The 14,799-nt window shown below is 46.6% G+C and overlaps 1 protein-coding gene across 1 annotated transcript in view; it reads right to left on the bottom strand.

The window, feature by feature from the left end:
• The window catches only part of FHAD1 (forkhead associated phosphopeptide binding domain 1), a 165,213-nt gene that overhangs the window by 101,918 nt on the left and 48,496 nt on the right, over positions 1–14,799 (bottom strand). The window contains exons 5-6 of the mRNA XM_055582628.1: positions 13,040–13,310; positions 495–604 (exon numbers count right to left, since the gene is read on the bottom strand). Coding sequence (XP_055438603.1) covers positions 495–604; positions 13,040–13,310 — 381 coding nt within the window. The remainder of the gene's footprint in view (positions 1–494; positions 605–13,039; positions 13,311–14,799) is intronic.

Consider the following 14,799-nt stretch of genomic DNA (forward strand, 5'->3'; position numbering starts at 1 on the left):
TTATCCATCATCACTGTTCCATCACTCGAAGCTGACCAAGTGATTACTACGTGTGTGTTAGAAGTATCCCCTGGGAAGTTAACCAGACCTAGGTTTGAATCCTAACACTGCTCCTTATCCTGGGCAACCTTAAACAAGTTACTTAACTTCTCTGAGCTTCGGTTTCTTCATCTGCAAAATGAGGAAGATAAAATCTATCCTGAAGATGATAAGGATTAACAAGCCAAAGAAACGTCAAGTGCACAGGACATGGCCCAGCACACAGGAGGGGCTCAGTACCTCGCAGTGGGAGATGCTATTTGGGACAAAATGAGCAGTAACCAAACTTTTGGCTGAATGTCTTGGGAGCAAGAGGTGATTTCTTGGAAGTAGTCAAAAAAAAAAAAAAAAAAAAAAAAAAGGCACTTCTAGAATCACAAAGAGCAAGAGGCAGTGGCAATCCCTCCGTGGGTCCCTCTTCCTACTGCAGCTCTGTCCTCCCCGAGATCCCTCACCTTCTCCTGCTGGGCCAAGTCATGATCCACAAACATCTCTCTGGCGGATCCTGCCCCGGGAATTTCCTCGGCCACTGGTTGGTCTGACAGATCCATGGCGTTGGTCCACACTAATACACATGGGCGACAGAGAATGCAGAGGAGATTGTAAGTTTCCCCCAAATCTTAGAGGATATCTTCAGGTTAACCTTCACACTCAGGAAACTCATGCAATGACAGCATCACAGGAACGCTGGGAAGGGGAAGAGCCGCCTCTTCCTCTTCCCCTGCGTTAGCTGTGCTGATGCACTTTGATGCAGCCCTTTTCAGACTTCTTTCTATGCCGCCTAAGAGCTGAGGACCTGTGCACGTCATTTAATCTCTCTCAGCTGCATATATAATGTAGGGAACACTAACAGTCTCTATTATAAAGGGCTCTTTGGAGAGTAAATAGAATGAGGATGTAGAGCAGGGGTGGGCAAACTACGGCCCTACGGCCAAATCTGGCCCTCTGCGTATTTTTTAATTTATTTATTGGGCTTCTCTCTACTGCAGTGAGTGGGAGCTACCCTCTAGTCGTGGTGCAGGTAATTCTCACTGCAGTGGTTTCTCTTGCTGCAGAGCACGGGCTCTAGGGAGTAGGTTCAGTGGCTGCAGCACGTGGGACCAGTAGTTGCGGTGCATGGGCTTAGAGGCTCCATGGAATGTGGAATCTTCGCAGACCAGGGACTGAACCTGTGTCCCCTGCACTGGAAGGCGGATTCTTATCTATTGCGCCACCAGGGAAGTCCAGCTATTTTTAAATTGCAGTCACATCTTTTATTTTATTTAAGATTTTTTTTTTTTTTGAGGCTGACCTGTTTTCCTTTTAAAGTCTTTACTGAACTCATTACAATATTGCTTCTGCTTTGTGCTTCAGTTTTTTGGCCATGAGGCATATGGGATCTTAACTCCCCTGCTGCTGCTGCTGCTGAGTCGCTTCAGTCGTGTCTGACTCTGTGCGACCCCATAGACGGCCTCCTACCAGGCTCCTCCGTCCCTGGGATTCTCCAGGCAAGAACACTGGAGTGGGTTGCCATTGCCTTCTCCAATGCATGAAAGTGAAAAGTGAAAGTGCTCAGTTGTGTCCGAATCTTAGCGACCCCACGGACTGCAGCCTGCCAGGCTCCTCCGTCCATGGGATTTTCCAGGCAAGAGTACTGCAGTGGGGTGCCATTGACTCCCCTACCAGGAATCAAACCCGTACCCCCTGCACTGAATGGTGAAGTCTTAACACTGGACCACCAAGGAGGCCCTAGTCATATCTTTAACAAAAAACAAAAATGGGGAAATTCCCTGGCTGTCCACTGGTTAGGACTATGCTTTCCCTGCCAAGGGCTCGGGTTCAAGCCCTGGTTGGGGAACTAAGATCTCACAGCCAACAAACAAAAACAAAAATGGATTTACATAACAGAGATTTTTCTCCAGCTTACTTTTCACCTAACAATATTAAAAAAAAAAATCAGCATTTGCAGCTGTACTTGGTTCTTTTTAAAAATATTTATTTATCTTTGGCTGTGTTGGGTCTTACGTGTGGGTGAGCGGGCTTCTCTGCAGTTGTGGCGGGTGGGCTCCAGAGCATGGGGGTTCTCTAGCTGTGGTGTGCAGGCTTAGCTGCCCCTCACCACGCGGGAGCTTAGTTCCCTGGTCAGGGATCAAACCCCCATCCGCTGCACTGGGAGGCAGGTTCCTAACCACTGGACCACCAGGGAAGTCCCTGTGCTAGGTCCTTTTTAATGATAGCATTGTGCTCCACTGTACAACCCTACCCGAGGTATTAACTGGGACCCACTTGATAAACATACAAGCTTTCCTGATTGTTTGCTTATTAATCCCATTATTACAAGGGCTGTTTACATGACTTTTGGGGGATGTGGCATTATGTTTGGGGATCTCACTCTGAATCATATCAGACACAATTCATATCAAGACTGAATAATTTTTTTTTTGTGTGTGTGTGTAGAAACTTTCGTAAAGATTTCCATAATTCTGCTTGTGAGATCACTGGGCTCCAAGCAGTGTATTTTAAATTTCCAACTGACTCTGGTTTCTGGGCAGTCACTGCACATTCTTATCTTCTTGTGAAGTGAGAAACTGATCCAATTGTTTTCAAAGCCAGTGAAACTTTAATGGGTGTTAACATGAATGATGAATGAAGCATGCACCGTCGCGTTTGTGGCCATTTATTCCATCATTTATTCATTTGGCTTCTGCATTTTTTATTTATGCACTTCAGAGTCAATGATTCCCACCCTACCAAGCTTTTAAACATGTCTGTGGATCCTAGAACCTCCAGTGGACGCAGCCTATTAAAAAAAAAATCCTCTCCTGGTACAGGTTTGACTATAACGTGCAGCCAAATTCTGGGCCCTGTCATGCACCAAGGATCGTCACAGGCCTGCGCCTTAGTTTCTAAATATTCAGCATCGTGTGCTTGGTGCTATATGCGTGCAGGTCGCTTAACTTGCAGGCTAGAGGCGGTCAGATCCCGAATCTGCAGTCCTCAGTCCTGGTGCGGCCAGGCAGCACTGCATTAGACAGGCCATAGACCAGAAGCAGTTGTGCCTCCCGAAGGTCAGAAATGGGTTCTTACTGGTAACAGCATGGCCTGTTACTTGGCATGCTGAACGCTAGAAACCAGCTCCCAGGGGTCCAAGGGAGGAAGGGACTGCCTAGGCTGTGCCCCGGGGCAGGCCCTGGAGTCTGACCCTAACAGGGCGAGTGTCCAGTCTCGGCTTAAAGCTCTGGCGTCTGCTGCTATCTCTAGGGGTAACTCAAGATGCTCTGAGACCCTGCAAGGTGATGGTCAGAGGGGGACATAATCAAACCTATAGAACAGGCTGGACGACGGGATCCCTCTGCTGCAGAAGGTGCATTCACAGAAAGTCTCTGTGGGGGCAGAACGTGCTCTGAGACTCACTTTCCTTACAACCAGGCTGGGAGGTGCTGGAGCAGCTTCCCCTCACCTGCCCCAAATGTCTTTACAGGCGACTATTATTTATCAACACTGTAGCAGGAAATGGCAACCTACTCAGTATTCTTGCCTAGAAAATTCTATGGACAGAGAGGCCTGGCGGGCTACAGTCCATGGGGTCACAGAGTCGTATACAACTGTGGGACTGAGCTATCTTCGTAGCTCTTCCTGTTTCCCCCGTTCCTATTAATATTATTTATCAAAAAGGACCTAAGGGCCACGTCTGACCAAACCGGTTTAACTAAGTTCAAAACAGACCCTCTTGCCTGCTGGATCCCTTGGAGATCCTAGTGGGGAGAACCCCCAGGGAGGGCCAGGAGGGCTGGGGGATTGGGTGGGAGCAGAGGTAGGGACAGAGGCACTTTAAGAAGTTTCCAGCAGGAGCTATTTGCCAAACAGCAGGGGAGTTACTTCAATATTTTAACAACCCACTGTCCTGGTGTGTGTGTGTGTAAGTCTCTCAGTTGTGTCTGACTCTTTGCTACTCCATGGATTATACGTCCATGGAATTCTCCAGGCCAGAATACTGGAGTGGGTAGCCTTTCCCTTCTCCAGGGGATCTTCCCAAGTCAGGGATTGAACCCAGGTCTCCCTCATCGCAGGCAGATTCTTTACCTGCTGAGCCACAAGGGAAGCTTGCCTGTCCTGGTGCTTATCCAATAATCATCAGTCTACAAAGGGGCAGCAAGTGTGCACCTTAACTGTGTCTTATTTTTTTGTCATTTCTTTCTTTAAAAAATTTTTTTTAAATTATGAAACTATGATAACACATCTACTGCAGACATGGAAAATACAGAATAAAGTTACATATATTAACTGTATCTTCAAGACGTTGCTACATATGGTAAGTTGTAAACAAAAGTTAAATGACAATCATGGGTAGATAATCATTTAATTTTTAAAAATTTTAACATTTATTGAGTGTTCAGTATGCATCAGGTACTGTGCTTGGCACTTACAGGCAGGATCTGATTTTGTCTTCATGACAACCTGGTGAGATAGGCATTACTATTTCCACCTCTAGTGAAGGACACGGAAGCCTGGCGTGATATGGTCCGTGGGGTCGCAAAGAGTCAGACACGACTTAGTGACTGAACAACAACATTCCTGTTTCCATTTTATAAGTGAGTGATATGAGGTACAGAGATGCCAAGTCACCTACTCAAGGACACAGAGCTGGTATGTAGGTATGAGCCCAGGTTTGTTGGATTCTGAGCCCAACCCTCTCCTAACCTCTATGCAGTAAATTTACTGAAGTGGGAAGACATTTATGATATATTATTGAATTTCAAAAAGCAGGTTACCAATGTTAGGTTCACAGGATCCCATTATTGGGAGAAAAATTATATATAAATTGGATGCTATTTAAAAAAATTCACCCAATGTATTTTCTGTTCTCGGTAATTCTTCTCCACTTCCCATGAGCTCTTGCCATTAAGATTTGGTGGTTTTGGAGCTGAGGTTTTATTGCCTTGTGGGAAAGGAAGGATGACTATTAACTTAGAATGGGGTGATTCAGCCTCCAGGCACAATGATGTTTTGACTTCTGGCAAAGACTGGAGACATTTCTGGGTATCACAGTCGGAGGGTCGGGGGGGGGGTGGGGTTGCTGCTGGCATCAGTGGGAAGGAGCCAGGGATGCTGCTAAATGTTCTAAAATGAACAGGACAGATCCCACAACAAGGAGTTATCCAGTCCCAAATGTCACCATGCCGAGATGGAGAAACCCTGACCTGGCCTATGATAAATAAGCCCTTGGCCTTGGGTTTTCAAATAGGATTTTTCAAATCTATAGCAAGGCAATAGTCTAACAGTAAACCAACTTTAGTTGAAAACTCCAGCTTCATTAAGAGGGGACGGGTTTTTTTCAGAACCCTCAAAAATAGATGTTTTCTATCAAGAGCCAGCCTGGAGGACTGGAGCATAGAGTGCTCTGAAGAGTGGAGCAGAGAGGCCCAGACAGGAAGGAGCTCTCCATCACATGGGAAGTTGAAAGCCCTTCCCAGAGGATGGAGTGTCAGGGAAGTCAGGGTGAATGTATGGAAACAGATGAGATATGGCTGGGAGGCTGAGGGGATAGAGCCCCAGGTAGATGTGAAGGCCTCTAAGCCACAGGATTCGTCCTTCACTTCTCCAGGGGAGTGTACATCCCTTAGAGAAGCCCCAGTTTCAACATGGCATTGGAAAAACTGATGGCAAAATCCACTGATTACAGTTGTTGTTTAGTTGATCATTTGTGTCTGACTCTTTGCGACCCCATGGACTGCAGCATGCCAGGCTTCCCTGTCCATCACTATTTCCCGGAGTTTGTTCAAACTCATGTTCATTGAATCAATGATGCCATCCAACCATCTCATCCTCTGTTGCCCCCTTCTCCTCTTGTTCTCAGTCCTTTCCAACATCAGTCCTTCCAATGAATATTCAGGGTTGATTTCCTTTAGGATTGACTGGTATGATCTCCTTGCAGTCCAAGGGACTCTCAAGAGTCTTCTCCGGCACCACAGTTCAAAAGCATCAACTCTTTGGCGCTCAGCCTTCTTTATGGTCCAACTCTCACATCTGTACATAGTCAAGCTGTACAAACCATAACTTTGACTATACAGACCTATGTTGGCCTGAGACTAGGTCATAAAAGACATTGTGGCTTCTGCCTTACTGTCCAAGACCACTTGTCTGGAGGAGTCAGCAGCTGTGTCACAAGGAGACTCAGCAGTCTATGGACAGGTCCACCTGGTAAAGAACTGAGGCTTCCTACTAAAAGCCGTGGAGGGAACCATCACAGAGATGGGCCCTTCAGCCCCAGGAGGGCCTCCTGATGACCACAGCCCTAGCTGAGACCATGACAGCAACCTCATGAGAAACCCCAAGCCCAAATCACCCAGCTCAGCCAGTTCCAAATTCCTGACTCAGAGAAACTGTGAGATAATAAGTGCTTCGGTTCAGTTCAGTCGCTCAGTCGAGTCTGACTCTGCAACCTCATGAATCGCAGCACGCCAGGCCTCCCTGTCCATCACCAACTCCTGGAGTTCACTCAGACTCACGTCCATTGAGTCAGTGATGCCATCCAGCCATCTCATCCTCTGTTGTCCCCTTCTCCTCCTGCCCCCAATCCCTCCCAGCATCAGGGTCTTTTCCAATGAGTCAACTCTTCGCAGGAGGTGGCCAAAGTATTGGAGTTTCATGCTTACTGTTGTTTTATTTTAAATGTATTTATTTGGCTGTGCTGGGTCTTGACTGCTGTGCTCGGGCTTTCTCTAGTTGCAGGGAGTGGGGGTTACTCTTTAGTGTGGGCTTCTCACTGCAGTGGCTTCTCTTGTTGCAGAGCACAGGCTCTAGGGCTTTTGGGCTTCAGTAGTTTCGGCTTGTGGGCTCTAGAGCACAGGCTCAATAGTTGTGATGCACGAACTTAGTTGTTCTGTGGCATGAGGGATCTTTCCAGATCACGGATAGAACTGTGTCTCCTCCTTTAGCAGGAGGATTCTTCACCACTGAGCCATCAGGGACATCCCTCACTGTTGTTTTAGACCCTTACATCCTGGAGTAACATGTCAGCTGCCATGAGTAGTGAATACCGATATTTGGCAGCAGGATCAGTGCAAAATTTAACAAAACCCCTAAATGGTGGAGTGGTTTCGGGTGGAACAGTTGCCAGAAGCTGGAGGACTTTTGCCGAGAGCCTTAGAGAAGGCCTGTTAGGAGGTTTGTTAGTAGGAGCTCAAAGGCCTTTGAGGAAGCAGTGAGGGGAGGTTTCCAGGAAAGTGAGGAAAATGTTACTGGGGTCAAGGGATCCTTGTTAGGTGGTGGCAGAAGTTTTAACAGCACACTGCCTGTCATCATGTGGGAAGAGAAAATGTTCCTGACGAGCTGACTGATCAAGCTAAAGAGAGTTCCAGGCAAGAGTTGTGGAAGGAGCACCTGGTTACTTCTTACTGCTTATTTACAGTGAAATGTGAAGCGGTGCTCAGTCACTCAGGTCTCTTTGCGGCCCCGTGGAGTGTAGCTCTCCAGGCTCCTCTGTCCATGGAATTTTCCAGGCAAGAAATACTGGAAGGGGTTGCATTCCTACTCCAGGGGATCTTCCTGACCCAGGGATTGAACCTGTGTCTCTTGCACTACCTGCATTGGCAGGCGGTTTCTTTACCCCTAGTGCCACCTGGTGGAGAAGGCAATGGCACCCCACTCCAGTACTCTTGCCTGGAGAGTCCCATGGACGGAGGAGCCTGGTAGGCTGCAGTCCATGGGGTCGCTAGGAGTTGGACGCGACTGAGCAACTTCACTTTCACTTTTCACTTTCATGCATTGGAGAAGGAAATGGCAACCCACTCCAGTGTTCTTGCCTGGAGAATCCCAGGGACGGCGGAGCCTGGTGGGCTGCCGTCTGTGGGGTTGCACAGCGTCGGACACGACTGAAGCGACTTAGCAGCAGCACCAGTGCCACCTGGGAAGACATGTGAGGGGTAGAGACAGTTAAAGAAAGGGCTGTTCAATCAGGACTCAATGCTCTGGGCTTGAAAATTCCATGCCTGTGCAGGTGGCAAATGACACATAAGAAACAGATTCTGGGCAAAGATCAAATCAAGGGCGCTCTCAAGAAAACACAATCTAAAGAAGAAACTGAAGTGACTGTAAAAATCCTGTGTTAAGAACACAGACTCAGAGCAGTGTCCCAGAGATGTTTGGTCTAGGGGGCTTCTAAGAAGCTTGGGCAGTGTTGGCAGAAGCCCAAGGTGGAAGGGCTTGTGTCAAAAAAAAAACCTGTGAGCATGGGTTCTGCCCATTGTCAACCTGCTTTTTTAATTTATATGCAGAGTACATCATGCGAAATGCAGGGCTGGATGAAGCACAAGCTGGAATCAAGATTGCCAAGAGAAATATCACTAACCTCAGATATGCAGATGACACCACCCTAATGGCAGAAAGCAAATAGGAACTAAAGAGACACTTGATGAAGGTTAAATAGCAGAGTGAAAAAGCCGGATTAAAACTCAACATTCAAAAAACAAAGATTGTGGCATCTGGTTCCATCACTTCACAGCAAATAGATAGGGAAACAATGGAAACAGTAAGAGACTTTTATTTTCTTGGTCTCCAAAATCACTGCAGATGGTGACTGCAGACATGAAATTAAAAGACATTTGCTCCTTGGAAGAAAAGCCATGACAAACCTAGATAATGTATTAAAAAGCAGAGACATTACTTCACTGACAAAGGTCCGTGTAGTCAAAGCTATGGTATTTCCGGTATTTCCAGTAGTCATGTATGGATGTGAGAGTTGGACCATAAAGAAGGCTGACCACTGAAGAACTGACGCTTTTGACCTATGGTATTGGAGAAGACTCTTAAGAGTCCCCTGGACTGCAAAGAGATTAAGCCAGTAAGTGCTAAAGGAAATCAACCCGGAATTTCCATTGGAAGAACTGATGCTGAAGCTCCAATACTTTGGCCACCTGATGGGAAGAGACAAGTCATTGGAAAAGACCCTGATGCTGGAAAAGATTGAAGGCAGGAGGAGAAGGGGACTACAAAGTATGAGATGATTGGATGTCATCACCAGCTCAATGGACATGAGTTGCTCAAAATTCTCCAAGCCAGGCTTCAACAGTACATGAACCAAGAACTTCCAGATACTCGAGCTGGATTTAGAAAAGGCAGAGGAACCAGAGATCAAATTGCCAACATCTGTTAGATCATTGAAAAAGCAAGAGAGTTCCAGAGAAACTTGTGCTTTATTGACTGTGCCAAAGCCTTTGTGTGTCACAATAACTGGGAAATTCTTCAAGAGACGGGAATTCCAGATCACCTTACCTGCCTCCTGAGAAATCTGTACACAGGTTAAGAACTAGCAGTTAGAAATGGACATGGAACAATGGGCAGGTTCTAAATTGGGAAAGGAGTACATCAAGGCTGTATATTGTCACCCTGCTTATTTAACTTATATGCAGAGTGAAAGTGAAAGTCGCTCAGTTGTGTCTGACTCTTTCAACCCCATAGACTATACAGTCCATGGAATTCTCTAGGCCAGAGTACTGGAGTGGGTAGCTTTTCCCTTCTCCAGGGGATCTTCCCAGTTCAGTTCAGTTCAGTCTCTCAGTCATGTCTGACTCTTTGTGACCCCATGGACTGCAGCATGCCAGGCCTCCCTGTCCATCACCAACTCCTGGCGTTTACTCAAACTCATATTCACTGAGTCAGTGATACCATCCAACCATCTCATCCTCTGTCATCCCCTTCCCTCACCTTCAATCTTTCCCAGCATCAGGATCTTTTCAAATGAGTCAGTTCTTTGCATTAGGTGGCCAAAGTACTGAAGTTTCAGCTTTAGCATCAGTCCTTCCAATGAATATTCAGGATTGATCTCCTTTAGGATGGACTGGTTGGATCTCCTTGCTGTCCAAGGGATTCTCAAGAGTCTTCTCCAACACCATAGTTCAAAAGCATCAATTCTCTGGCTCTCAACTTTCTTTATAGTCCAACTCTCACATCCATACATGACTACTGGAAAAACTATACCTTTGACTAGATGGACCCTTGTTGGCAAAGTAACATCTCTGCTTTTGAATATGCTGTCTAAGTTGGTCATAACTTTTCTTCCAAGGAGCAAGCATCTTTTAATTTCATGGCTGCAGTCACCATCTGCAGTGATTCTGGAGCCCAAGAAAATAAAGTCTGTCACTATTTCCATTCTTTCCATTGTTCCACTGTTACATTGTTTCGCCATCTATTTGCCATGAAGTGATGGGGCATCTGCCATGATCTTCGTTTTCTGAATGTTGACTTTTAAGCCAACTTTTTCACTCTCCTCATTTATTTTCATCAAGAAGCTCTTTAGTTCTTCTTCACTTTCTGCCGTAAGGGTGGTGTCATCTGCATATCTGAGGTTATTGATATTTCTCCCAGCAATCTTGATTCCAACTGTGCTTCCTCCAGTCCAGCATTTCTCATGATGTACTCTGCGTATAAGTTAAATAAGCAGGGTGACAATATACAGCCTTGACATACTCCTTTCCCTGTTTGGAACGAGTCTGTTGTTCCATGTTCAGTTCTGTTGTTTCTTGACCTGCATTCAGATTTCTCAGGAGGCAGGTCAGGTAGTCTGGTATTCCCATCTCTTGAAGAATTTTCCACAGTTTATTGTGATCCACACAGTCAAAGGCTTTGGTATAGTCAATAAAGCAGAAGTAGATGTGTTTCTGGAACTCTCTTGCTTTTTTGATGATAAAACGATGTTGAAAATTTGATCTCTGGTTCCTCTGACTTTTCTAAATCCAGCTCAAACATCTGGAAGTTCTTGGTTCATGTACTGTTGAAGCTTGGCTTGGAGAATTTTGAGCATTACTTTGCTAGTGTGTGAGATGAGTGCAATTGTGTGATAGTTCGAGCATTCTTTGGCATTGCCTTTGTTTGGGATTGGAATGAAAACTGGTTTTTTCCAGTCCTGTGGCCACTGCTGAGTTTTTCAACTTTGCTGGCATGTTGAGTGCCACACTTTCACAGCATCATCTTTTAGGATTTGAAATAGCTCAACTGGAATTCCATCACCTCCACTAGCTTTTCTTGTAGTGATGCTTCCTAAGGCCCACTTGACTTTGCATTCCAGAATGTCTGGCTCTAGGTGAGTGATCACAGCATCATGATTATCTGGGTTGTGAAGATCTTTTTTGTATAGTTCGCAACCAGGATCTTTCCAACCAGGGATCAAACCCAAGTCTCCCACATTGAAGGCAGATTCTTTACAAGCTGAGCCACAAGGGAAGCCCTATATGCAGAGTACATCATGTGAAATACTGGGCTTGATGAAGCACAAGCTGGAATCAAGGTTGCCAGGAGAAACATCAATAACCTCAAATATGCAGATGACACCACCCTTATGGCAGAAAGTGAAGAAGAACTAAAGAGCCTCTTGATGAAAGGGAAAGAGGAGAGTGAAAAGGTTGGCTTAAAACTCAACATTCAAAAAACTAAGATCATGACATCTGGTCCCAATGTTTCCATTCGGGAAACAATGGAAACGTTGAGAGACTTTATTTTCTTGGGCTCAAAAATCACTGCAGATGGTGACTTCAGCCATGAAATTAAAATACACTTGCTCCTTGGAAGAAAAGCTATGACCAACCTAGATAGCATATTAAAAAGTATAGACATGACTTTGCCGGCAAAAGTGCATATAGTCAAAGCTATGGTTTTTCCAGTAGTCAGGTATGGATGTGAGAATTGGACTATAAAGAAAGCTGAGTGCTAAAGAATTGATGCTTTTGAACTGTGATGTTGGAGAAGACTCTTGAGAGTCCCTTGCACAGCAAGGAGAACAAGCCAGTCAATCCTAAAGGAAATCAGTCCTGAATATACATTGGAAGGACAGATGTTGAAGCTGAAACTTCAGTACTTATGGCCACCTGATGTGAAGAACTCATTGGAAAAGACCCTGATGCTGGGAAAGATTGAAGGCAGGAGAAGAAAGGGATGACAGAGGATGAGATGGTTGGATGGCATCACCGACTTGATGCACATGAGTTTGAGTAAGCTCTGGGAGTTGGTGATGGTGAGCAAGCTCTGATGAATCTGCCTGCAATCCATGTAAAGAATTGTGAGGCAGTCCATGGGCTCGCAAAGAGTAGGACACAACTGAGCAACTGAACTGAACTGGCTTGTAACCGACTGTGAACAATCAATCGAGATAACTCACTGCCTTCAGAGCAGCCTAATAACTATTACTTGAATGGCCAAGTGAGGTGACTAGGTGAGTGGTCCTGAGGGAGACCAAGGGAGGGTGTGGAGCCATTGAGAGATCTGGGGACTCAGAGGGGTCTGGGGCTGGGACCCAGAGGACAGAGAATGGGACCTTCTTGACAGCAGCCACAGAAGAAATTTGGGAATCATGCCAGGGACTAAGTCGACCTAGCTACTCTGCCAGCGAGGCTGGTGAGACCGAGAGGATGGTGACAGACAGGAAGTCTCCTCCCCAAGTCTCCTCCGGAGGAGGGGGAAACGAATCCCTGATGGCTTTGTGTCCCCAGGGTGACCAGGCTGCGAGTGACAGTCTTCGAGATAACTAGCCTTGAATTTCACCGAAAAGCATCAGGTGAGATTAGATTGAATGTATCACCTCTAGAGAAGTAATTTCCTCCGTAAGCCTCTGTCTCCTCTAACTTGAAAACTGGTAATAAAATATTTAAAACCTCCGAAGGCAAGAGGGATTTCAGTTACCCATATTTCTGTCAAAGTATATAAATATAGATTCTGATACACATTCATATATATTCATGTATATGTACACACACACACACACACACACACACACACACACACATTCATTGCAGAGGTGCTGACTGATAGGTGTGGATGGGCACAAAATCTGGAGGGATTTGTACCAAAAAGTCACAGGGGGTAGTCCAGATGGTAAGAATGAGATCTTTCACTGTTTTCTGTTTATCCCAATTGTTTTTTTTTTTCACAATTGCTAATGTTCCACTTTAGAATTGGAGAAATTAAGCAAAAACTGAGCCCCTGTCCATGAGCCCATCCCCGAAGCCACCATGGAAGCTCCCCTGAGTACCTTGTTTGATGATGGGAACCCCGTGGGCAGTGCCATCCATCATCAAGGAGAACATCTTCCCGCTGGCACTCATGGGCCGCTTGTGAGAGGCAGGTGGGACCACGGAGGGCCTGGGGAAGCCCTGGGACCAGCTCCTCTGCACTGGCACCGGCCGGATGCCTGGGTGAAAGGGGACCTGTGATGGTGAGGGTGACTGGTTCGGCTGCTGTGTGGTCCGAGATGGCTGTGGCCTGGGCCAAGGTGCTGGGCCCATCGCCCATGGGAAGGAGACCTGCAGGGGCAGACAAGAGGGTCAGGGGAGGTTACAAGCAGCTGGGGTGGTCTCCACCCTTCTGTCCCAGCGATGTGATTGCTGTCCTAGGTTTCATCATATAAGTCACTTCCTCCAGGAAGACTTCCCAGACTCTCCCCAAATCTGGGATGGTGACCCCACAGGGGTCAAATGGCACATCACTGCACCACCATTTGTTGGGTGCAGCCTTCATGCCAAGCACCCTGCCAAGAGATTTGCATCCATTACCCCACTTAATACACCTAACACTCTGTGATGAGCCTGAGGCTGAGTAAGACCTAGTGACCTTCCCAAGATCGTAGATTTGGTAGTGAGCGGCTGAGCTGGTAGAATGCCATCTCTAAGGCATAAGAGCGTTTTGTCCATCTTGCTCAACACTGTATCCTCAGCACCTACAATAAACCCTTGGTGTGTACAGAGTAGGCCCTCAAATATCAGTTGAGGACTTCCCTAGTGGCCCAGCCATTAAGAATCTGCTTGCCAATGCAGGGTACACAGGTTCAATCCCTGGTCCGGGAAGATCCCACATGCTGCAGGGCAACTAAGCCCGTGCTCCACAACTACTGAGCCCATGCTCTAGAGCTCTCGAACCACAACTAATGAAGCCTGTGTCTAGAGTCCACGCCCTGCAACAAGAGAAGCCACTGCAATAAGCCCACACAAGGCGACTCGAGAGTAGCCCCCACGCACCAGAACTAGAGAAAGCCCGCGAACAGCAATGAAGACCCAGTGTAACAATAAATAAATATTGTTTTAAAAAGTACTGGTTGAAAGAATGAATTGACAAATCTCCGAGATTCAAGCCCAGCTCTCCAGGACCCCATGGCCTGCTTTCTTTCCATCCACACTGCGTGTCTTTCTGGCGTTCCTACTGCATCTGTCCCCCAAAGCCAAGAGCTCTGGGGTGGCAGGCACCCCGGCTGGCTCATTAGCCTGTGATCCTCAACACCCACCCTATTCTTGGCAGATACTCCATACATATCTATCGAGGGACCCCAGCAGAAGATGTTCGTAGCTACTTTCAACAGAGAGCACATCAAGATCTGTCTAAACCGGGAGAAGCAAATGCTGAGGGAGGTGCTGACACCTGGCTTTGTCTTGGTTTGATGCTGTCATGGCGGTTTCTCCCCTTGCCTAGTGGTTAAGACATGACGTCGTGAGTGCTACTATGTATTGTATTTTACTCATCTTCCTCACGATACGGGGAGGAGATCTCTTTATCCCCAGTTTACAAATGAGGCTGGGAGAGGTTAAGGCAGGGGTCCCCAGCCTCCGGGATCTAATGCCTGATGATCTGAGGTGGGGCTGACATAATAACAATAGAAATAAAGTGCACAATAAATGTAACGCACTTCAGTCATCCCGAAACCATCCCCCAGTCCACCTCCCTGCCACCTGGGTCCTTGGGAAAATTGTCTTCTATGGAACTGGTCCCTGGTGACCAAAAAGTTGGGGGACTGCTGGGTTG

The sequence above is a fragment of the Bubalus kerabau genome, chromosome 5 (genome assembly GCF_029407905.1).
Source record: "Bubalus kerabau isolate K-KA32 ecotype Philippines breed swamp buffalo chromosome 5, PCC_UOA_SB_1v2, whole genome shotgun sequence".
Lineage (NCBI taxonomy): Eukaryota > Metazoa > Chordata > Mammalia > Artiodactyla > Bovidae > Bubalus > Bubalus kerabau.